The following is a 23,418-nucleotide window of genomic DNA, read 5'->3' on the forward strand; positions in this document are numbered from 1 at the left end:
TATGTGGGATCCGAACCCTCGGGCGGGAGCGCCGCCGCGCTTCCCAAGCGGCGCACTATCCAGTGCACCACCGGGCCGGCCCATTATTTCTTCTATTCTTTGTCTCTTTTTTTCTGGGAGATTTCAGCATTTTTTCCTTCCAATACTCCTATTTTTCATTTCTGCCAAGATTTTTTTTCCCCATCTTTAAGAAAAATTTCCAAAAGCCCTTTTCTGTTTCTAAATGTTTATTTTATATCTTGTTCTTATATGGCTACATTACCTTCTCTTACCTCTTTTCTTCCTACATAATCTCCTTTTCATCCACCTGGCTTATGGGGTAGGGAGGGTTGATATCTTTCATGTTAGGGACTTTCCTCAAATAGTAAGTGATTCTTAACTCTCTGCTCTTATTTAAAGGTAAAACTTACTGACTGTGGTCTTCATTGCAGGATGATCTGCTTGGGCCATTTCTTTGGGAAACTCCCGGTGTCAGTAGTTTTAGGTCTTTTTGTTGGACTGGTGTGAGTACCAAGAGGAGAGTATTCAAGTCTCATGCATAGATGGTATGCATCTGGCTCCCGATTTGGGGAGAGTCAAATGAAGAAGAAAACTAGTACTAGGGTACTTCAAAAGTGGAAAAATTGAATGAAAAGATGATACGAATCTTTCCATGAACTTTTTGAAGACCCCTTGTATTCTCAACTTTCTATATGTAGACTTCAACCCCCCCCCCCTTTTTTTTTTGACCGGTAAGGGGATTGCAACCCTCTGCACGGTGTTGTCTGCACCATGCTCAGCCAGTGAGCACGCTGGCCATCCCTATATAGGATCTGAACCCGCGGCCTCGGTGCTACCAGCGCCGCAGTCTCCTGAGTGAGCCATGGGGCCGGCCCAATCCCCATTTTTAATATACCCTTTTTCTCAATTGGTCCTGGAGTCCCCCAAGTCAAAAATTCTCTACAGGATGGTACAGAACAACTGAACTTAGTGAGAGTGGCAGAGACTCTGGGAGGGTTTAAGTGTCTTGAAAAGATTTTCACCCAGTCCTTCTGTTTTTAGCCCAGCATACATCCCCATTTCCAGAGGTATCTGGTGCTGCCAGTTCTGAAGTGTCTTGGGGATATGGATGGAAATAGCTTTGTTTCTTGGCATTCCCCGCGGCTTGCTTAGGATATGACTTTCTCACATCGGATGGTTCAGTTACCACTCAGCCATCTGCTTTGCAGCGTCCAGAATGTATTGCTATTTTTTCTCTTCTCCCATTCTTTTTGTCTTTGTGACTTATTGCTTTAAATTTTTTTTTCAGTAGTTTTGTTGGGTTATTGGGAGAGAATGAAATATGTGTTGCAAACCCATCATCTTTAATTAAAAGTCAGACTGTGTACTTTTAATAGCTCTCTAGTGATTCTCATAAGCTTATGATATATATTTTTGAAGACTGGGAAGGTGGGGAGTATTAAAAGAAAGAGAATCTGTGCTTGAGACACAAACTTTGATAGGCTTGCTCAATTTTTTGATGACATCCTATAAAACAAGGCTATGTCATTCTCAGTAGTTCAAAATATCATATAATATAAAAAGAAAAAAGTTGGCTTAGTTTCTTATTCAGTTTTCCTGTCATATTTTCTAGCTTAAAAAGTGAGAACTCTCACTAAATGGGAAATTTTCCAAGTCATCAAAGCTATTTATAGGGCCAACATAACAACATTTCATTTTTCTCCTCCCATTTCTGGGTCAGAAGTTAATAAGAAAATACAATTTTCACATGGTGGTAAGAGGTGCCAGAGTGTATTTCTTTCTTCAACTTTTTGCTTGTAAAATACTTCTTAGTTGATATAATTTTTTTTACTTAGATTTTTTTTTTTTTTTTTTTCCCTTTTTGTCTTTTTTCGTGACCGGCAACGGATCGCAACCCTCAGTGTCGCGCCCGTACCAGACCGGGGCCGGCAACGGGATCGCAACCCTTAGCGCTGCGCCTGCACCTCGCTCAGCCAGTGAGCGGCCGTTCTGTATGTGGGATCCGAACCCTCGGCAGGAGCGCCACCGCGCTTCCCAAGCGGCACACTGTAGCAGTGCGCCACCGGGCCGGCCCTTACTTAGATGTTTTTATTGTTAACCATTTTCCTCAATTGTCCCCTTCCTTCAAAATTAGCAATATTTCTTCTAGGTTGTCCTAATAATAGTTATTAGGGATAGACATAATATGTTTGCTTCTGTTAAAATATTCTAAATGATTAGAAGTATTTTATTACAGTTAGATAAAATAATCTAAATTTTACCTGTTTATATCCGTAGACATTCCTGAATATGTTTGTTGACAGCAATCAGGATGCCCGAAGAAGGTCTGTAAATGAGGATGATAATCCCCCTTCTCCAATAGGAGGAGATATGATGGATTCTTTAATATCACAACTCCAGCCACCATCCCAGCAACAGGTAATGTCTAGCTGAAATTTCAAACAGTATCGCATTTGTGTAACTTCACAGGTTCTACAGGTGTCAGGGCTTCTTTGTTGAAAGGCGAGGAGATCCTTGGTGGGCCCAAGATGCCCAGGAAATCCTTATGAAAAAATAGTTACAGAGGGAGATGAGGAAGAGGCTTCCAGTGATGGGAATTGAGTAGTGCTGGAAATAGCATTAACCTCAGACACTCAGATCACCCATGTACTTAAAATGATATTATGTCATTCCAGGGGTGGAAACATCATCTCCAGGATTTGAGAACTTTGGGAGAGTGTCCTCACCATGTCTTGAAAGACATACAGATGTTATTAAAGTAGAGCACAGTGAACTATATATCTAGTGATATTTAACAGGGACTCCTGCAGAGAACGGGTGTACAAATTTCAAGAATTCTGTCCTTAGACCATTTGGATAAGCCACATTATAGATCTTAAGTGCTTTCAGTTCTGTCCTGTCATCTTCACATGTCCGAGAGTTGGGCAGGCCCCTAGGCCAACTTTTCTCCTTTCATTGCCCCTTCTGAAATAGAGAGGGACTGGTGATCCTTTACCCTTTCAACAGTCCCATGTGTCTCCCTATCTTGGAAAGTACTTGTTGTGGCTGTGGAAAGGCTTCCTGTCTCTGGGCTGGAGTCTTCAGTGGCTCTATTTTTAGGTGCGTGTGAACACATAACCTGTAGGCAAGGCTCTTTGGCTCATTCTTTAGATTTGGCCTATAAAATAGCTCACTGCCTCTCACCCAGAAGCTTTCATGAAATAGCATTGCTTGGAACCAGCATTGTGCAAAGAATCTACTTAGCTTTTTTTATTGCCTACCTTCTGGTCTGGCTACGTAGTAACTGCAACTTTTCAGTGTGTATTTACATCTTTGACAAAGTACTGGCTCTTACCTGTAGGAGGGTTTCATGGAAGGTATATTGTTCCTGGCAGCTCTTTAGAGTTTCTTGTCTCCTCACTATTTATTTCCCTTCTTGACCTTCACGGAGATGCAGGGAAGCACAGTAGAACCCCATGTGAATACCTGTATATAGCCGTGGTGTGGGGCTCTTGTGACAGACATTGACTCAAATGAGGTACTAGCCCTCTGAGGATGCTCGGTCACTATCGGGGAGAAATGCCTTCGCCCAGTAGATGCCAGAGCAGCCTTTTATCTTGTGGAAGCCATTTGCATTATAGGTCTTTCCTGTTACCTGATATGGAGCATGGTCGTCTTTTGGGGGAAAGAAGTGACTGAGATAGTTGGCTGGTGACCACAGCTAAAGCAGAGCTAGTGTTATAGGCGGAATGGAGGGGGAATGTGGCCCATTGTTCTCTCCCCTCCCCCAAATAAGTCATTTATTGATACCTTTACAATGATTATTGTCACTGAAAAACAATCTGACACAGTGAGAGCCTACAGTCCTAGTTTATTAGATATTTTGACTTTGCTAAGAGCTCTGTGTACCAGTGTAGCATTTCATACTGAACGTGAGATTTTTAACTAGGAAAGTAGTTACAGGTTAAGGCAGAAGGATTAGAAGCGGGTAGGATGGGAGAAATGTTAGGATATTCTAGAAAAGTTAGACTGATTTGTCACTTTGTGAGAACTTTAGGAATTTTCTGCTTTTTCTTGCTCTATATTCAACTTATTAAGTAGAGCTTTTTTGTTTGATTTTAAATTAAAGAGTTTGATATTTAATACCAGTCATGATTTTTTATTTTATTTATTTATTTATTTTTTATAAGATGACTGGTAAGGGGAACTTAACCCTTGACTTGGTGTTGTCAGCACCACGCTCACCCAGTGAGCTAACCGGCCATCCCTATATGGGATCCAAACCCGTGGCCTTGGTGTTATCAGCACCATACTCTCCCGAGTGAGCCACAGGCCAGCCCCCAGTCATGATTTTTTAAAAAGATGCATATGCGGTGGCTACATTATTAGTCAGTGGCTTTGGGTTTAGGTACTCTTAAGGAGTGAGCATTTTATTGAACAATTTCAGTTTCATTTCTTTTCTGTTTACCAGGTATCTATAGTATACTTTTATTTGTGAACTGTTAATATCCTTGGTGAGACGGTTGTGAGGGAAAAATGTTCATAAAGAGTTTCATGTAGATATTACTTGATGTTAGCAGGTAGCTTTTCTTTTATATAAAATATACAATTTTAGTCTGTAAGCTAGTCCATGAGAAAGGAAAGGAGGAAAATATAAAAGTTTAAGAATATCATAGTTTTCATTATATAGTAGTGTGGCTTAAGTCTCCAAGAAAAAAAGATACATTCTACATTATTAGATTAAACAGTACAATTGAATATATGATTTTGTAGCTTGTAAGTTAGCCCGAATTCTGTAATTTCTTTAAAATAGTATAGGAAGAATCAATTTTTTAAAAAAATAGCCCAGTTTTAAAAATGGATAAAAGATTCAAGGCATTTCACAAAACAGGATGTCCAAATGACCAGCTAGCACAGAAAAGATGTTCAAACATCATATGGTATTATAGAAATACAAATTAAAACCACAGTGATACAACACTCCACGTGCACAAGAAATGGAATCAAGAAAAAAAATAATTCTTGCCAACATTTGGTATTAGAAGTAACTGAAACTCTCATTTACTGCTAGAAGGTGTGTAAAATTGTATAACTACATTGCAGTAGTGTTTAGCAGTATTCCAGAGTGCTAAAACTGAACCTTATGTATTCCTGTGACTTAACAATTCTACTCTTAGGTATACATGCAACAGAAATGCAGGAAAAAACACAAGAATATTTGTAACAACATTATTTATCCCAAAAATTGAAAACGACCCAAATATCCAGCAAGAGTAGAATGAATGAATAAATTGGGATATATTCATACTGTGGAATCCTTTTTGGGAACGAAGAAGCAAACTACTGCTACATGCAGCACTGTGGATGAATTTCACGGAGATAATGTTGAACAAAAGAAGCCAGACACTGTAAAGCATACATTCAGTATTTATATGAAATGCAAAAACAGGCAAAACTAAACTTGAGTGATGGAAATCAGAATAGTGCTTAGCTTTGGGGAGGCGATAAAAACTTGGAAGGTGTATAAAGGAGGCCTTTGGGGTACTGGTAATGTTCTTCAGTATCTTGATCTCTGTGGTAGTTACATTTTTAAAACTTTATAAAACTGTATATTTAAAATTTCTGCACTTTATGTGATTCATACCTCAATTTTTAAAAATAGACTAGGAAAGTAATTAGATTGTCCTTGGTTTTCCATCGCTAGAGATGAAGATAAATATGAGTAGAGGTCAGGTTGAATTAACATATTTCATTGACTCTGAACTCCACCAAAAGTAAGACGCACTATTTTTTAATTGCTGCTAAGAAAGAAAAAACTGCCAGTTAAACTAACATGCCTTGAATTGAAAGACACACCCTGATTTCAGAGATGTTAAACTGAGGGGGGAATGTCTTAGAATTAATGAAGTGGTAGGTAAATATATACATAAAACAGTGATATGGTAGATAAAACGAGCAAAAAACGGAATGAGGGTGTTTTTAAAACATTTCGAAAATCAACGTTTTTAGATGTGTTATAAATATGTATTTTACGCATTTTCATACGTCACGTTTCCTATTTGGTAACCAATGAAGTGTGTAAATGTTAACACTGCAGCTATAATTAGGAAAAGTCACACTGTCTTAGACTACCTGCAGTTGGCCATTTTACCAACATTCAGTTTTCTTCTTTTCAGCCATTTCCAAAGCAGCCAGGAACATCAGGCGCTTATCCTCTTACTTCACCCCCTACATCTTATCACAGCACAGTTAATCAGTCTCCCTCTATGATGCACACACAGTCTCCAGGTAAGATATTACTTATTTTCTTGTCATGTTCAGCTTTCAGATCCAAAATACACACACACACACACACACACACACACACACACACACACGCACGCACGCACGCACGCACGCACATTGAGAAGCACTGTGCATCTTGCCTCAGGCTTCCGAGTGAATTCCCTTTCTAGTCTGTGGCTAGTTGCCATTCGTTCATTATGGCAGGGTTTTGAAATTTGTGTTCATGGTTCAGGAGCACTTTAAAAGGTTTGTATTAAGTGCAGGTGTTGTCATCCAGAGCCAGATTCATGGAACATCTCCAGGGGGTGCTAATCACAACATGATGTATGTCAGAGGTCAACAAACTAAGGCCTATGGGCCAAATCCTGCCCACCATCTGTTTTTATAAATAAAGTTTCACTGGAACACAGCCAGGCCCATTTATGTAGTGTCTGTGCTGCTTTCCTGCTATGACAATCGCTTACAGAAAAAGTTTGCCAACCCTGGTGTATGTGAAGGGTGGCTTGCCTTCTACCCCCACAGTTGGGCAGTGCACAGCTTTCTTGTTCAGACAAAATGGCTTTGTTGGCAGCCCCATGAAGTGCGCTGTAGAAGTGTTTGAGAATGCCAATTTTTTACTTTTACCTGAATGATACCAGTGGTATCTCTTGAGCACTTGCTCCGTGCCAGGTGCTGCCTGGTGTTAGGAATTCAGCAGTGAGCCAGAAACTAGCCCTGCTCTTAAGCTTATCATCTAGCAAAAAAGACAGGTATCACATTTCTTGGGGAGATGACCCGTTGCCTGTCAGGTCCCATACTTAATCTGTCCCATACATAAATAATCATTAATTATTTTTCCAGAGCATAATGATGTTTAAAAAAAAAAAGTTTTAGCATAAAAGATGTGATATGTAATGTAGGATGTAAAATATAAGAAATTAAATAATTTTTTAAAAGTATATGTGTAGTAAAAACCTTTTATTTAACATAAATATATTAGACCAATCAACTAAAGAATGCATTAAATAGTTTTGTACCAATCGAAGGCATTCCGGCTTACCAGGAAACAGAACAAACATAAAACTACATAAAACCCTGATTTTTAGTGACATACCCAACAAATACACTTGCTTTTAAGTTTTCACATTGAAAAGCAGAATTTATGGTGCATAGTTTTTCCCTTTATAAAATACCCAAAAAATCCTTACATATTTGTATAAAAATTTGTATTGACCAGCAGAATTTGTTAATCTGCAGATGGGAGATGTAGGGACATCACTTGTTAACCAGGTGATTCCATTTGTAAAATGGGAATAATATAAAACCTTTTGCTTAGAGATGTTGTGAAAATTGAATGAAATAACGTAAAGTATTTAGTTTGGTGACTGGCACACAACAAATGCCTCTTTGACCAGTCCATGATAATCTGCCTTGTTGCCCACATTGGGCTGCTCATCTAGCACTGCCTAACTCGTATCCTGGCAGATCCCACCCCAACTCTGTCTCACACTTAGCCACCATAGCCACTCAGATTGCTCTCCAAATTACTGTATTAGCCTGGTTTTTTGAAAAATAGATCCTCATTTTTTTTTTTTTTTTTTATTTATTTATTTATTTATTTATTTTTTGTCTTTTTCCGTGTCCGGCAACGGATCGCAACACTCAGTGTTGCCCCCGTACCGGACCGGGGACCGGCAACGGGATCGCAACCCTCGGTGTTGCTCCTGCGCCTCGCTCAGCCAGTGAGCAGGAACCGGTCTGTATGTGGGATCCGAACCCTCGGGCTGGAGTGCCGCCGCGCTTCCCAAGCGGCGCACTGTAGCAGTGCGCCACCGGGCCGGCCCAAAATAGATCCTCATTTAAAAAATCTTTAAATTCCCTTTTTTTTGGTGGTGGGGGGGGAGGTGCTTCCTCTGTTTAAATGCCTAGGTAAACAGTTTTCATCTGTAATGCCAAGTGTGATGAATGCTACAAAAGGGGTCACTCGGGCTTCTGGAAGAGCATTTGGCAAGGAGGTTTGGCTTTTTTCCCCCTGGAGATCCCTTGCCTGCCTCTCTCCCCCCAATGATGGTTAAGCTGAGACTTGAAGGATGGGTTGGAGTTAGCCAGGTGTAGGGTCATGGAAAAGGAGGGTATTTCAGGCAGTGTAGGGTATGTGGAGCCTGAAGTCTCAGAGGATGGATGGTAGACTGTCCCAAATAGCTGGAGCCTGGAGAGATGCAGCTTGGTTAGAGATTTTGGCCTTTATTGTGTAGGTAATGGGAAGCCATTGTTGGATTTTAGTAGGGGCTGGTCGGGGTTAGGTTACATAACTGAGAGGGGCAAGAGTGGTGGAGGGGCAGATTTTACATAAAGGAGGGGAGTTCTCTTGAACCTGTTGGTATTGCAAGTCCCTGGAGACATCTAAGTCAAGACGTCCAGTAGGCAGGTGGCTATATTAAAGCCTATGGCTCATCACAGATGGTTTGGACCACAGATGAAGATTTGGAGTTTGTTATGTCATGTCTAGGGTCATTGAAGCCCAAGTAGGTGGATAAGCTCAGCTCCTAGGAGCACCAGTGGTTAGTGGCAAAGGAGCAGCTAGGGAAGAAGTAGGCAAATAGAAAGTTTCTAGGATATGATTTGAAATTGTTTTTGCATACTAGGAAGGGAAAATAATTATTTTGAAATAAGTATAGTAGCAGACAGATAAATAGGGTTTACTGTGTGCCAAGCCCTATTTTAAGCATTTAATCCTCACAGCAGACCTCTGGCACAGGTCCTATTATTATCCCTATTTTACAGAGGAGAACTAGGGCATGGAGAAGTTGTCACTTGTCTAGATCATACAACTAAATAAGTAAATATAACACTTTTTTAATCAAGTTGATCAACATATTTATTAAATATAAGGCATTACTTTAGGTATTACAGAACATAAAAATATGAAATTATCTTACATAATAGAGAATTTGAAACCTGCTGATATTGAAGATAGTTATGGTAATATAGCAAGTATTTTAATGTTGTATTTATTCATAGTTTTGGTAGCCATAGTTCCCCATTTCATAATCCTAAATTAAAACTAGTCCTGTGGCTTTAAATACCATCTTTAAATTCATGTCTTCCAGTTTTTTATATCTCCAACCTAAGCCTCTCCCTTGAACTCTAGTCCTGCATTTTCTAGCTATCTATTCATCATTCCACATAATAACTAGTATATAGATCAAACTCAGCGTGACCGAAACTAAACTCCTGATCCCCCTCACCCCCTGGTGTTGCTTTCTGCCACAGACACACCAGCCCAGTAAATGGCAGCTCCTTCCTTCCTGCTACTTTGGGCCAAAGCTGTTAGAATCATGCTGAACTTTCTTTCACATCCACATTCAGTCACTTACCAAATACTGTCAGCTCTATTTTTAGAATTTACCCAGAATCGAACCACTTTTCACTGCCTCAACCTTCTGTCACCCTTGCCCAAGCCACTAGTCCTCTCTCACCTGGATTATTGTAGTGGCCTCTAACTGGGTCCCCTGTCCCTACCCCTTCCTTTGCTCTGTAGTCTGTTTTTTATCAAAGTAGCTAGAGTGATCCTTCTAGAACAAAAGTTAGTTCATGACTCCTGCTCCAAACTCTGCATTGGCTTTCCACTTATTCATGGTAAACCCTAAGTCCTTAGGGTGACCTGCCCCCACACCTCACCCCCCATCATCTCTGACCTCATCTTTTCCCCCTACCCGCCTTGCTCACTCTATTCCAGCCACACCAGCCTTCTCCCTGTTATTTATAACCACTTCCACCTTTGGGGCCTTTGCACTAGCTCCACTGTTTGCCTGGAATATCTCATCCCCTGGGGATCCTCATGCCTTATCCTTTACTTTCTTTGAGTCTCAATTCACACGTCCCGTTCTTAGACAGGTCTTCTCTGCTTTATATAAAGAACAGTACCCACTGCCACTGCTACACAATATTGCCCTATTACTTTGCTCTGTTTTTCCCCATCACTGCTTGACAATGTCTTTCTCATTCTACTAGAATATAAGCTCCATGAGGGCAAGAATTTTTGTCTTTTTTGTTAACTGCTGCACCCTCAATGCCTAGAACAGTGTTTGGCGTGAAGTTGGTATTCATGCCTACTTGTTGAATGAGTGAAAAGGACACTGGATTTTGTTTTTTAAATCAGTCAATATAGGAGCTAGAATTTGGGCCCATGGAATTAAACTTTTTTTATCAATAATGAAGTCTTTTCAGTTTTTCTTTGCACAATTTATGGGAACTTTACTACTTGTTTCTTTAGTCTGTAGGGAGATTTTTAACTTGGGGTCTGTGGACAGGACATAATATATGTCCTGCAAGATCATCTGTAATTATTTTCCTTTATTAGGAAATCTGCATGCTGCCAGCTCCCCCAGTGGGGCTTTGAGAGCCCCATCACCAGCGTCATTTGTTCCAACTCCTCCCCCATCCTCGCATGGAATCTCAATAGGACCAGGGGCCAGTTTTGCTAGTCCACATGGTGAGTCCATACATGGAAATTGCTATAGCATAAGAGTTTGACATGAAAGTAGTTTTTGTTAAGTAAATTTTCTTATTGCAAAATTAGCACTTGTTTGTTGAGGAAATAGCAAAAGTATTGTGCAAGCAAAAAGAAAATAAATTTGGCCTAATCCCACCATGCAGAGATAATGACTAGTCAATCTGTATCTGCTTTGGACTCTTTCTCTGTCTTCCTTTCTCTCCCTTGCCCTGCCTTGCCCTTCCTGTCACCCACTTCCTGCTTGCCTGCCCTCTTGCATCTCTGTTGTTCTCGACTTGTCTGCTTTGTCTCCCCCTTCAAACACCCCAGGCCCCCCTCTAAAATGAGTGCCCTACCATATGAATTGTTTTGAGTCTTGAATTTTTTAACTGAAAAATTTTATTTTGAATTGATTCAAATAGATAAAGAATAAAAGGTAGTCAGTGAAATGTTTCCTTTCTATCCCACCAACCACCTAGTCCCTCTTCCTAGAGACATTTAGTGTTATTAATTTCTTATATATTCTTGCAGAGCTGTTTTGTGCATATACAAGCAAATACGTATAATTGTTCTTTCCCCCTCTTTTACACACATGGCAGCATACTGTACACGGTGTTCAGTACCTTTTTTCACCTAATGTATCATTAATACCATGCCATATGGGAACATAAAGAGCTTCTTCAATTTTTAAGCTGTGTAGCATCTGTGGTTTTACTTTTTGCTATTAATATTTGTGAGAACATTTCTATCAGTAAAAACTAAATCATCATATTAAATGGCGTTGTAGTATTCATACCTTGTCTGGGCATACCATAATTTAACTGCTCTCCTATTATTATATGTTTAGAATGTTTCCATTTTTCATAGTTAAAAAGGGTGCTATCTCTGCACACATATGTGATTATTTCCTTAGGTAAGTTCCTAGAAGTGGAATTGCTGTCTCAAAGGGTAAAGCTTTCAAAACATATTACAAATTGCTCACCTGAAAGGTTACCAGTTTTCTGTAGCATCACAGAAGAATGTCTATTGTCCTGCATCATTGCCAACATGGGGTATTATGATTTTTTTCTTTTTTAAATTTTTGTTTATTATTAGCATATTCATTCTTACAAATCATGGTATTTCTTTATGCCCTTTGTATTATGATTTTTTAAAATTTTGGCCATTTTGATAGGTGAAAAATGGTATCTTATTTAATGTGTGTTTCTTTGTTAGTAAAGTTGAACCTTTTTTTTATGTTCATTGGTCTTTGGTGTTTATTTTATACCTGCCAGTTTATACGCTTTGCCTACGTTCTTGTGTTTTTTATTACTGATTTTTAAGACTTCTTTTTATAAGTAAAGACCATTTACTCTCTGATATACAAGGGAAGTATCTTCAGGATGAAATCGAAATATCAAATTGTTCAGGAAGTAGCTTCTTTCAAAACTTGATCCTTGGTTCATTTCTTAGTCGATGTAGACTTTACTAAATAAAGAAAATGGAAAATGTCCCGTTCCTCATCTTTTTCTGAGTAGAATGAAAATATAATTCGTCAGGGTTAGTTTAAAAGTATAATATTTATGCCTTTAAAGGAGCTTTGAGATTGTTTGCTTAATGTTTTCAAGCGTATAGTAGCATAAAGTAAATTGTTACATATTACATATGTTGAAGCTTATGTGGAGGTAAATTTTATCCTTTCTCAGTCTTTTTTTTTTTTAATTCTTGTATCATGTTAAAAAGTACATAAACTACACAAAATGGAGATTCAAGTGTGACATGTTAAGAAGCATCAAGCTTCGGTGAACTATCCTATTGAAAGAAAAAAGTTATTACCTTGTAAAGAATTGAATGCTGTCAAATAATTTTGGTAATTAAAATACAGGTTTTGTGAACTATTTTTTATTTTTTTACAGGAACTCTTGACCCTAGTTCCCCCTACACTATGGTGTCACCAAGTGGTCGAGCAGGGAATTGGCCAGGGTCTCCTCAAGTGTCTGGCCCCTCACCAGCAACACGCATGCCGGGAATGTCACCAGCCAACCCATCACTACATTCTCCAGTTCCAGATGCCTCTCATTCCCCTCGAGCTGGAACAAGTGAGTATCATCACCATTTTTAAGGTTTTTTTTTAGTATAACCAACAAATGACCTTTTTTATTTGAAAGTCACGTCCTACTTGTTGAATGAGGATACTTGGTAACTTAAACTTTTATCCTTTTAATAAATCAGTTAATAGTAGTTAATGTACAAAGTTAGGCAAAGTGTAAGAAAGGGGATACCTTCTCCAGCAGTCTTATATAAGATTGTTACACCACAAGAAGTAACTAATTTAGAATATCAAAGATTTGTAATGAAAGCAAAATAGGAAACAGTGAGACAGTATGCATTTGTAAATTAAATGACATGTTTTCCTTCCCAAAAGGTTCCCAAACAATGCCAACAAACATGCCTCCACCTCGTAAACTACCTCAGCGCTCTTGGGCAGCGTCCATACCTACCATCCTCACTCACAGTGCCTTGAACATTTTACTGCTGCCCTCTCCAACTCCAGGCCTCGTGCCTGGCCTGGCGGGTAGTTACCTTTGTTCACCGCTTGAGAGATTCCTTGGATCAGTCATCATGAGACGACATCTTCAAAGAATTATTCAACAAGAAACGGTATGGGTACCTAGTGACCTTCAAAGTGGTGATTGTCAATGGCTGGATGCTAAGTTGTCCTGCAGAATAGGATCTGAACTAAAGTGACATTCCCTCACTTCCTTTAACCAGCTCGTTAGTATTATGCTTTTCACCGAGCCCTAACATTAAAAATGGATTCCGCTATTTTCTTTTCCGTTCTTACATTAACATATTTCTGCATTTTATAGTTTGCTGTGCTGTGAGTTATGTGGCTAACATGGGCCTGGAGAGAGGTCCCCACAGTACATAGAGTCAGTGCACACAGGATCTGGCCTTGCAGAGAATAGCATATGAGTAACTATTTGCCCTCTGGAGTGCCCTTGCAGACAGGCTGACTTTGAATCTGAGTCTCCATTGAAATAAAATTACTTATGATCACAAGGACAAAAGCTGCTTTTTAAGTATATGAACAATTGAATTTATTTAAAACACTTATAGGAAAAAACTTCTATCCTGTGGTGATTCCCTTAGGAGATAGCTCATAGTCCATAGCACCAGTTCTAGAGTCAATCAGGCTGCCTGGGTTTGTAGCCAGGCGATACCACCTGCTAGTATGTGTTTGAGCAAGTTTCTTTACCTTTCTGATTATAGTAGATAATTGTATCTACCTAACGCATAACAATTGTGGAAATTGGAGATATTTCATGCCCTTAGCATAATTTCTTGGAATTCAATACATATTAGTTATTTATAGTTATTATCAATATATGTATTAATGAGGTAGTCAAAATGGTGAATGTTTAAAATATCTATTCCACGGTTGACACGAAGCCATTTTGCAACCTTTATATATATTCAGATTTGGGGAAAAAATATTTTTAATATAAGTTGAATAAATGAGCATTCAGAATGACAATTATCAGACCTGTGATTTAGCCTCAGCTCTGCCACTCACAATCCAAGTTTTCAGTTCTTTGAACCTCATTTTGCTCAGCTGCATAATCAACATAGTGGGCTAGAACGGGGGTCAGTAAACTATGCCCCCTGGGGCCAAGTCCTTTCTACCACCTGTTTTTGTAAATAAGATTTTATGAGAATGCAGCCACACCCATTCTTATTGCCTATGGCTGCTTTCAGCTACCATGGCATCACGGAGTAGTTGCAACAGAGACCGTATAGCCCATAAAGCCTGAAACTTCTACTGTCTGATCTTTTACTGAAAAAGTTTGTCAACCTCGGGTATAGAATAAGGGCCCAATCCAGATCTAACCTTTTGTGATTGTGGTCCTTACTCTTTTTTTCTAATGTGCCATTTTTAAAAAGCTTATTGTAGAAAATATTTAGCATATACAAAAGTAGAATAGTATAATGAATTTTTATGCTCTCATCACCCACCTCGAACATTTAACTCATACCAATATTGTTTCATCTATAGTTCCTCCCTCCAGATAGTTTAACAACAAATCCCAGGTATTATTTCATCCATAAGAATTTTGCATATATTTCTAAAAGGTATGGACTCTTAATTAAAAAAAAAAAAGTGAACCATACCATTCTCATACCTAAAAAAAGTAATTTCTTTATCATCACATATGTAGTTGATGTCCAGAAGTCATTTGTCCTTTAGAGTTTCTTAGTGTGGATTTTGCTGATTGGTTCTCTTTGGAATCATTTAACATGTTCTTTTGACTGTCATGTTTTCTATCACATTGATCAATCCTCTGGATCAAACTGCTGAATTCAGGTTTAAGTTTTTTGTTGTTTATGCATGAGTACTTCATAGGTAGTGTTAAGTTCTTCCATCAAGAGGCACATAATGGCTGATTGCCTGTCTTTTTGTGACATTGCCAGCAGTTGATGCTCAATGCCCAGGTGCCTTTGTTGGTTTTGGAACTGGTATCAACTTAGTTTTCCTTTTGAAACAGTTCTCTCAGTAACACTTTCAATTTCTCTTTGTCTTACATATTAACTTGATGCATCCTTCTTGTTTTATAGCTGCAGCTGATAAATTCCAATGAACCCGGAGTGATCATGTTCAAGACTGATGCACTGAAATGCAGAGTAGCCCTTAGCCCCAAAACCAACCAAACGCTTCAGCTAAAAGTGACACCTGAAAATGCAGGACAGTGGAAACCTGATGAACTTCAAGTTTTGGAGAAATTCTTTGAAACAAGAGTATGTGTTTAATGCATAAATTTAATATAACTAATGAAAAAGAAGAGTCAAGGTAGAATAAAGAGTAACTTGCTTTATTTATTCCTGTAGGTTGCAGGACCACCATTTAAAGCCAATACGTTAATAGCCTTCACCAAGCTGTTAGGAGCTCCTACACACATCCTCAGGGACTGTGTGCATATTATGAAGCTAGAGCTGGTAAGTTACAGAGAAACACATACTTTTCTAGTAAGGTCTGTTTGAGGAAGTTAGAGTTGGTGGGAGCAATGTTTATTGGTTTTCACCCATTTATGTACTTTCTTCCATTTTTCTCTTAAATTCTTAATTTTTAACTTAAATTTTGTCTTTGTATAGGTAACACAATTCTGTTGTATCTTCTGAATTTAGAACAAGTTGATACAGAAAGAAATTCCCTATCCCTCCCTGTCTAGCTATCCCTGCCCCATCCATCCCTGTCCAGCCATCCTCTGTCCAACCAGGGTTCCAGTGGCCTGCTTTCCTAGAGATGGTCCATTCATAAAAGCAAATACATCTCTCCCATACACTTTTTTAATGAAATATCATTTCTATATCCTATTCTGTACTTTTTCCCATTTTTATTAAATATTCTTATATATGTAAATTTGTAACATATAATTTTATAAAATCTGATTTCCTCACCTTTGTTGGTCCTAGGCTTTGTGTCCCATGAATAGCCGTTAAAACTGAAATGCTAAGTCGCAGACAGCACATGCTCCACAGGCAGTGGCTACTTTCAGAACACTGGGTATCTGCTCTTGGTATATATTTGGCCCTTTTGGGATTTTCCTTATTTTCTGCATGTTTCAGTCTGCATTTGTATTAGTTTTTTAGGACTGCTATAACAAATTACCACAAACTGGGTGGCTTAAAACAATAGGAATTTATTTTTTCACAGTTCTGAAGAAGTCTTAAATCAAGGTGTCAGCAGGCCATGCTCTCTCTGAAGGATCTAGGGGAGAAAATGTTCCATGACTTTCTCTTAGCTTCTGGTGGTGACGGCAGTTCTTGACATTCTTTGGCTTGTACATTTATCACTCCAGTCTCTGTCTCCATCATCACATGGTGTTCTCCTGGTGTGTTCCTCTGCCTGTGTCTCTTCTCTTCTTACAAAGGACAGTGGCCATATTGGATTAGGGCCACCCTAATGACCTCATCGTAACTTGATTAGATCTTCAAAGACCCTGTTTTCAAAAAAGGTCATATTCACAGGTACTGGGAGTGAGGACTTAATATTTTTTTCAGACACACAACTCAACCCATAACAGTATTTAAGAAGATGTCTCGCTACCCCCAAAATTTGTTAGTGTTTGTGGCAGAAATGATTTTGAGGATATCTAGCTTGATATATTGCTTGAAATGGAGGAGCATCTTGCTTTGTTCACTGAAGAAATCTTAGAGATCTTTCCATCTCAGTATATAAGGATCGTCTTTGGTTTTTTTTAAACGAAGCTTAGTATTTCATTATATGAATATATTAAAATGGCTAAGCAGTCCCTTCTTGATGGTCATTTTGGTTGTTTCTAATATTTTGCTGTTACAAGCAGTGCCATGCCATAATAGAGAGCCTTTTTACAGCTGTGCCAGTAGGATAAATTTCTAGAGTGAATTGCTGGGTCAAAGGATATATATTTTTTAAATTTTGGTAGATATTGCCAAATTGCTCTCCATAGACATTATGCCAGTGTATATAGTCCCACCAGCAATTTATGAGAGTACCTGCTTTCCCACATCCTTGTCAAGATTTATCAGTCTTTCTCTTACTGTTTTGTAGGAGCTCTTTGTGTACTAGGGAACTTAGCCCCTTGAGATATTAGTTGTAAATATTTTTTCCTAGTTTGTCATTTGTGTCTTGACTCTACTTTTCGTAGGTAAAACTTTCTTTTTAATAAATAGTGAAATGTGTCAGTATTGGTTTTTAAGCCTTCCTGGTTTGGTATGATTGATAGAAAGACTCTTTCCATTCCCAAATTTTGAAATCATCCTCCCATAGTTTCTTCTAATACTGTTATGGATTCATTTTTTTAATTATTTAAATTTTTGACCCATTTAAAATTTATCTTGGTGTCACGTGAGATATTGGTCCAACTTTTTCAGATGCCCATCTATCAAAAAATCTTCTCTGGGGAGATTTTGAATTCTTCCTTGTGAAAGTATGCAATTATGTAGATGGAATCCAGGTGGCAGCTGATTATATTTTTTTAGTCTTATAGTAGTCCTTTCATTTTAATGTTTCTAGTGTTGATTTGAGTAACTCCAAATACCTCACTCCTTTTTTTAATTGGTGTTTTACTGTTAATATTGGGCAGCAATGTTCTTTTGCTAAGAACATTTGCCTCTGATAGGCTATAGGAAACATTATTTATGTCAAAAAAAAGTCATTTGAGTTTTTAAAGGAGTAAAATGGCTACGAAAGCACCAGTGGATGTGATTTGAAATCATTAACTCAGTTGGAGTAGTTTGTTTAGAGGAGGAGTTGGAAACAGGACTGGGAGGTTTAGGTTGACAACAGTTAACAGCTTTGAATGCCAGGTGTTGGTCCTTGGGGGGTGGGGGGAGCATGTGTCACTGAACATTTGTGAGCTTGATTAGAGCCATGTTCTAGGATATGTGTCTGACAGTGATATAAGGATGGATGGATTGGAAGAGGCAGCCACTAAAAGGGACTGTTAAGGAACCACAGGATAAGTAATGAAGCCCTGAGTTTGGTGTTCTCTGAAGATAGAGAGGAGGGAGTAGGTGTCAGAGACAGTGCAGAAGCTGACCATAGGCCTTGGGAATTAATGAAGCGGGAGGGAAGGAAGGGAAACATACTACATAAATCCAGATTTGACTTTTCAGTTAGTGACTTCATGTATGTATTTCTTTAGAAAAAATGTAGGTTACCCACTTTATGTTCTGTTAATAACTGAGTATAAAATATAATTCTAACCTTTCAGACTCCTATACTGGAATATGATTTTAAATGTTCATATGACTTTATCATGATATCTTTTTTTTCCCAAAAAACAGTTCCCTGACCAGGCAACACAGCTAAAATGGAACGTTCAGTTTTGCCTGACGATCCCTCCCAGTGCACCGCCGATTGCACCTCCTGGGACACCTGCTGTGGTGCTAAAATCCAAAATGCTGTTTTTTGTAAGTACCACTTGGCATCTGTTTGCGTACAGAGCTTCTGAAGAAAAAGCCATGTGAGAATAATAGAGCAGCTTTTAGATAATTGCATAAATTATCTATTGCTGCCAAATATAGGCTCATATCCCTTAACTGTCCATTTGGACTTCATGGGATCCTGGTTCCTTTAGTAATAGCAGAAATTTATTGAACTAGGTAACTGTGAGACATAGTTGTATCTTAATCATAATATTCAGTTGTTTGTCACTTTTCTTGTCATATTTAATTTTCTTTTGCTTACTGTGTTTTAATCTGATGAAAGTATAGTAAATAATGCTTTTGATAAATTTAGACAAATGTTTTATTTTCTTATTATGTTTTTATTCTCTTTGTGTGTGTTGTATGTCTACAGCTTCAGTTAACTCAGAAAACATCAGTCCCTCCCCAAGAACCTGTTAGTATTATAGTTCCAATCATTTATGACATGGCTTCTGGTACAACCCAGCAGGCAGACATTCCCAGACAGCAGAACTCTTCTGTTGCTGCTCCCATGATGGTCAGCAACATTTTGAAGAGGTTTGCAGAGATGAATCCACCACGACAAGGTACATGACCAGTAGACGATATTTTATTGCCTATATGTTATAAAAGTTCTTTTGAGAGACACCCCTTCTCCTATCCTCTTCTCCCTCCTTACTCCCTCCACCCCCAGTCCTAGTAATAGAGCTCTGGTTGCTGTGGCCCTCTTAATGTCTGCCTGTCGCTTTCTTCTTTTCTCACTGGTTCTTCATTTTTGTCATTTCTCTGCTGCCTGAACTTTGTTTTTGTTAGTGATTTACTATTGGGACTGACCCAGTTGCTAATGCTAGAAGCTTGTATTTATAGCACACATTGCCACAGAGCCCTAGGTTAGGATGATAGAATTTTCCATGGCTGTGAATTCCTGCCCTACCATCAATACCTGCCACTCTGTATATCACAAAGTTGAAATGCATGTTGGCTTCTCATATTTCATGGTTCAATCATGAATAGAATAATATCATTAAAAGTTCTGTATCTTCTAAATGTTTTGTGAAGAATAAAAGCTGATACAAATGGCATCACTGCTTTTTGGGCTTCTTATATAAATGTCAGGCGGGTGCAAGTGAACCTTTTCACCAAGTGCACAAGGAAGCTCTCAAACTGAACATTTCCAAGGAAACCAGGATGTTTCCAGAAAGATAAACAAGGTTCCTTCAATACTGGAGTAGCCTACACTTAACATGTAACTCCTGGTAGTACTAAATTTGGGATTACAAAACATAACGTTTAGCAAAGAGAACTTTTCTTCCATTTTGCTCATTTCTTTTTTTTTTTTTTTTTTTCCTTTTTGTCTTTTTTACTGACCGGTAACGGGATCGCAACCCTCGGTGTCGCGCCCGCACCGCGCTCAGCCAGTGAGCGGGAACCGGTCTCCACATGGGATCTGAACCCTCGGCGGGAGCACCGCCGCACTCCCAAACGGCGCACTCTCCAGTGCGCCACTGGGCCGGCCCTGCTGATTTCTAATATTAAAGAAATTTAAATTAAATTTAAATTTTGCTTATTTCTAATATTAAGAAAGTCCTCTAAATCTCTCTGTGTAGAATAGCTTGGTAACAGAATTGTGTTTTTAAATGAGGGAAAGTTGTTCTCTGAAACATTTTTAGGTACCACAGTGTCAAAATTTTACTAGGAATAGCAATTATGAAAGAAATATTTTTAGCTGTTTGTTTCCCTATATTGTATACAAAGGCGAGTTCTCACTTTAGTTTATAAGGAATACACTGGGCAGTAGAGAAGGGTATGATTCTTTTGTTGTAATACTTCTACTTACAATTTTCTGCTTTCATCCTTTGACTTCTCTCTTCTTTCAGCTAAAAATAGGTCCTCAAGAATCAGAGTTTAAAGCTATTAGAATTCTCAAAGTTCTGTCTAATAGAACTTTGATAATAAATACCATTCCTTCACAAGCAGATGACTATCATTACCTTACATATTTTTATGTAATATGTCTTGTGGAATTTAAAATTAAAAGGAAAATGTTTTGATCCTATTAGGATCAAGCAAGTTTGTCTACCTGTCAATAATGAAAATGTGTTTTTAGAAAAAGAAAAAAATTGCTTTTATTTAAGAAATTGTTGAGATATTTTGGAAGTGTTCTCCCCCCCCCCCCCCCCCCCCCCCCCCCCCTTGGGCTGAGAAAACCTTTGGATTTCCTTTTCTTCCTGTACCTTAATTTTCCAGTGGTTGGAGAGAAGGTTGGCAGTAACTTGCACAGGGTTACTGCACATCATACCTTTTGCCGGAAGGCTATGATTCACATGAGGTCCTTGGTTCTACTTTCAGCCACTGTACTGTTAGACCGTGCTCTAGTGGAAGGGATTCAGCTTTTGTTTATAGTATTTATATATTTGTAATATTTACAAGAAGTGAAAGGCGGAGTATTTGGTTTCGTTGAGCAAAGGGGAAACTGAGAGGATGAATCACCAGCCCTCTCCCCCAAATCTTGTTTTTGGATTGTTGGTGCGCCATGCTTCAGCCTCCTTCCCCTCCTCCCACACCCATCACTTCCCCCTCAGTGAAGTGCTTTTTACGAAAAATCACTTTATTTTTGTATTTAATTGTTTTTAAACCCCAGAAGTTGACCATTTCCTTGAAATTTGGGAGAAAACTCTGATAGATCTCATAGACTTGCACTGTCCAATATAGCTGCCACTAGCCACATATGGCTATTTAAGTTTAAATTAATTAAAATTATATAAAAATTTAAGTTCATTTCCTCAGTCACACTAGCTGTATTACAAGTGCTCAGTAGCCACAGCACACATATACAACATTTCCATCATCACAGAAAGTTCTGTTGGACAGCGCTGTCATAGACATTTTTATCTGTCCTTTCATGCAACATTAGAAGGAAACCACCAAAGTTGTAACTAATGCATAAATATAATCTAGATTCTTGTCATTAGCTACAAATGCATAAACAGTCAGTAGCATTAACCTTAAAGCCCAGCTTCAAAGGCTTATCCAATGCTACAGTGTTTCTATACAGAAAGTCTAGGCATGCCTTCTTAAATTCAAACCTAACTGGGACTTGCCCAAAATTTCTTCCCAAGGAAAAATCAAAACCTAAACCAAATCTGGGCAGTTAAAATTTAGTCTTTTATTTTGATCTTTAAAGTTCTTACTAATTTTAGGTTTAATTACCCCTTCCCCCACCGGTGTGTTAACATCATCTTTCCTGTATTGCGAATAGCTAATGACCATTTTTCTCTGTTGCAGGTGAATGCACAATATTTGCAGCTGTTCGTGATTTAATGGCTAATCTTACACTGCCCCCTGGTGGGCGTCCATAAACACTATTGTTTTTAAACCAGGAAGGCTGACAAATGAGACAAAACAACAAAAAAAAAAATATGAATTCAGCCTTCAGTTTAAAAAAGAAAAAAGGACTCTTTTTGCTTTAAGACTTAAATATTCTAAACTGGCAAAAATTTTCAGGGTGCACTTCTTTCATCAAAAAGACCATCAATCTTTTGTATAGTGAACTTGTATAGTGTGTTTAAATGGGACACATTTCAAACTAGGTAATACATCAGTGTCCGCTTGCCAGTAATAGATTTAATATTGTTTTATACTATAAAGTTATGAAATTGCCAAACTTGTTTATTTAATTGTTTTCCTATGTTTTGGGTGTAATAGTCCTTTTTTGGTTTTTGGTTTTTGTTTTGTTTTTTAAGGCAGGTCTGTCATTTTTGAATACTGTAAAACTGTGGTAAACTTTATATTGAAGCTGTATTTTAATATGACCGCTTTGACTCCTTACATGAAAATGTTCTGGGAGGTGTTATAAACACATCCCAAAGAAGCAATATTTAATAAAACTAGGTTAAAAAACAAACAAACAAACAAAAAAAAAAAAAAACAAAAAAACAGTGACAGTCACTTGTGTGTGTATAAGCTCTATAGACTTCTCAGGGCCTCCCTTCATCTTTAACCTGGTGGGGCCAGTAATTAATTCTAATAGTACATGTCTGAAATTTGACCAAAAACATCTTTGTTTCAAGGTTAATTTATTTTCTTTATTCCTAACTTGATTCGTGGTTAACAATTAGCACCTTGGTTGTCTTTCAGTGTAGGATTTGGGTATAAAAGAAAGAACTTAGTCTTTGAGAAGAGACAGTAAATGGTTCAAATTGATCTATGATCTGTCCCAAATAATGCAAATGTTGTCATCTGTTGAGGATGTGGGAACTTTTCTATTAGGTGAATTTAGTTTACAGGATATTTCTGCATACAGCATTAATTAGGAATCAAAGAACTTTCATGCTGTACTCTTGCATGAAGTTTCTGTGATGTTTCTTTATCTTGCTTAACTTCTCCTCTTTGCTTTCCCCCCCAAAATTAGGGTGGTTCTAAAGAATCTCGATTTAATTCATTATCAACAAAATGATAGAATGTTTTGCTTGGAAGAAACCTGATCCAGTCCCCTCATTTTGAAGAATCCAAGATCCAAGGCCTGTCCAGGGTCATATGGAGTTTCTGATACTGACACATCTCAGCAGGGTTTCTTTTTGGAGCACTATGCTGTCTCTCCCAGTCAGTCAGGGACTTCTTAGGCTTCGAAGAACATGATCTGAAGCAAAGGTCTTCTGGTGACTTGATGTTATTTGGAAAAGTTTTTAAAATAATAATACCTGATCACTGTAATACTGGTTCTCCATTAAATTTTAATGCTTTGTTTAATTCTA

The 23,418-nt window shown here is 38.3% G+C and overlaps 1 protein-coding gene across 3 annotated transcripts in view; it reads left to right on the forward strand.

Annotated features, from left to right (window-relative positions):
* The window catches only part of MED14 (mediator complex subunit 14), a 49,819-nt gene extending 26,401 nt beyond the window's left edge, over positions 1–23,418 (forward strand). Inside the window, exons 13-22 of one of the 3 annotated variants that reach the window (XM_008574607.1) lie at positions 2,278–2,418; positions 6,156–6,267; positions 10,607–10,738; positions 12,634–12,816; positions 13,143–13,378; positions 15,335–15,514; positions 15,605–15,712; positions 18,545–18,670; positions 19,059–19,251; positions 21,950–23,418. In XM_008574607.1, the coding sequence (XP_008572829.1) occupies positions 2,278–2,418; positions 6,156–6,267; positions 10,607–10,738; positions 12,634–12,816; positions 13,143–13,378; positions 15,335–15,514; positions 15,605–15,712; positions 18,545–18,670; positions 19,059–19,251; positions 21,950–22,023 (1,485 nt within the window). In that variant the 3' untranslated portion in view covers positions 22,024–23,418. The remainder of the gene's footprint in view (positions 1–2,277; positions 2,419–6,155; positions 6,268–10,606; positions 10,739–12,633; positions 12,817–13,142; positions 13,379–15,334; positions 15,515–15,604; positions 15,713–18,544; positions 18,671–19,058; positions 19,252–21,949) is intronic. The other 2 variants (XM_008574608.1, XM_008574609.1) reach the window with 2 other exon arrangements.

The sequence above is a fragment of the Galeopterus variegatus genome, unplaced genomic scaffold (genome assembly GCF_000696425.1).
Source record: "Galeopterus variegatus unplaced genomic scaffold, G_variegatus-3.0.2 Scaffold1074, whole genome shotgun sequence".
Classification (NCBI taxonomy): domain Eukaryota; kingdom Metazoa; phylum Chordata; class Mammalia; order Dermoptera; family Cynocephalidae; genus Galeopterus; species Galeopterus variegatus.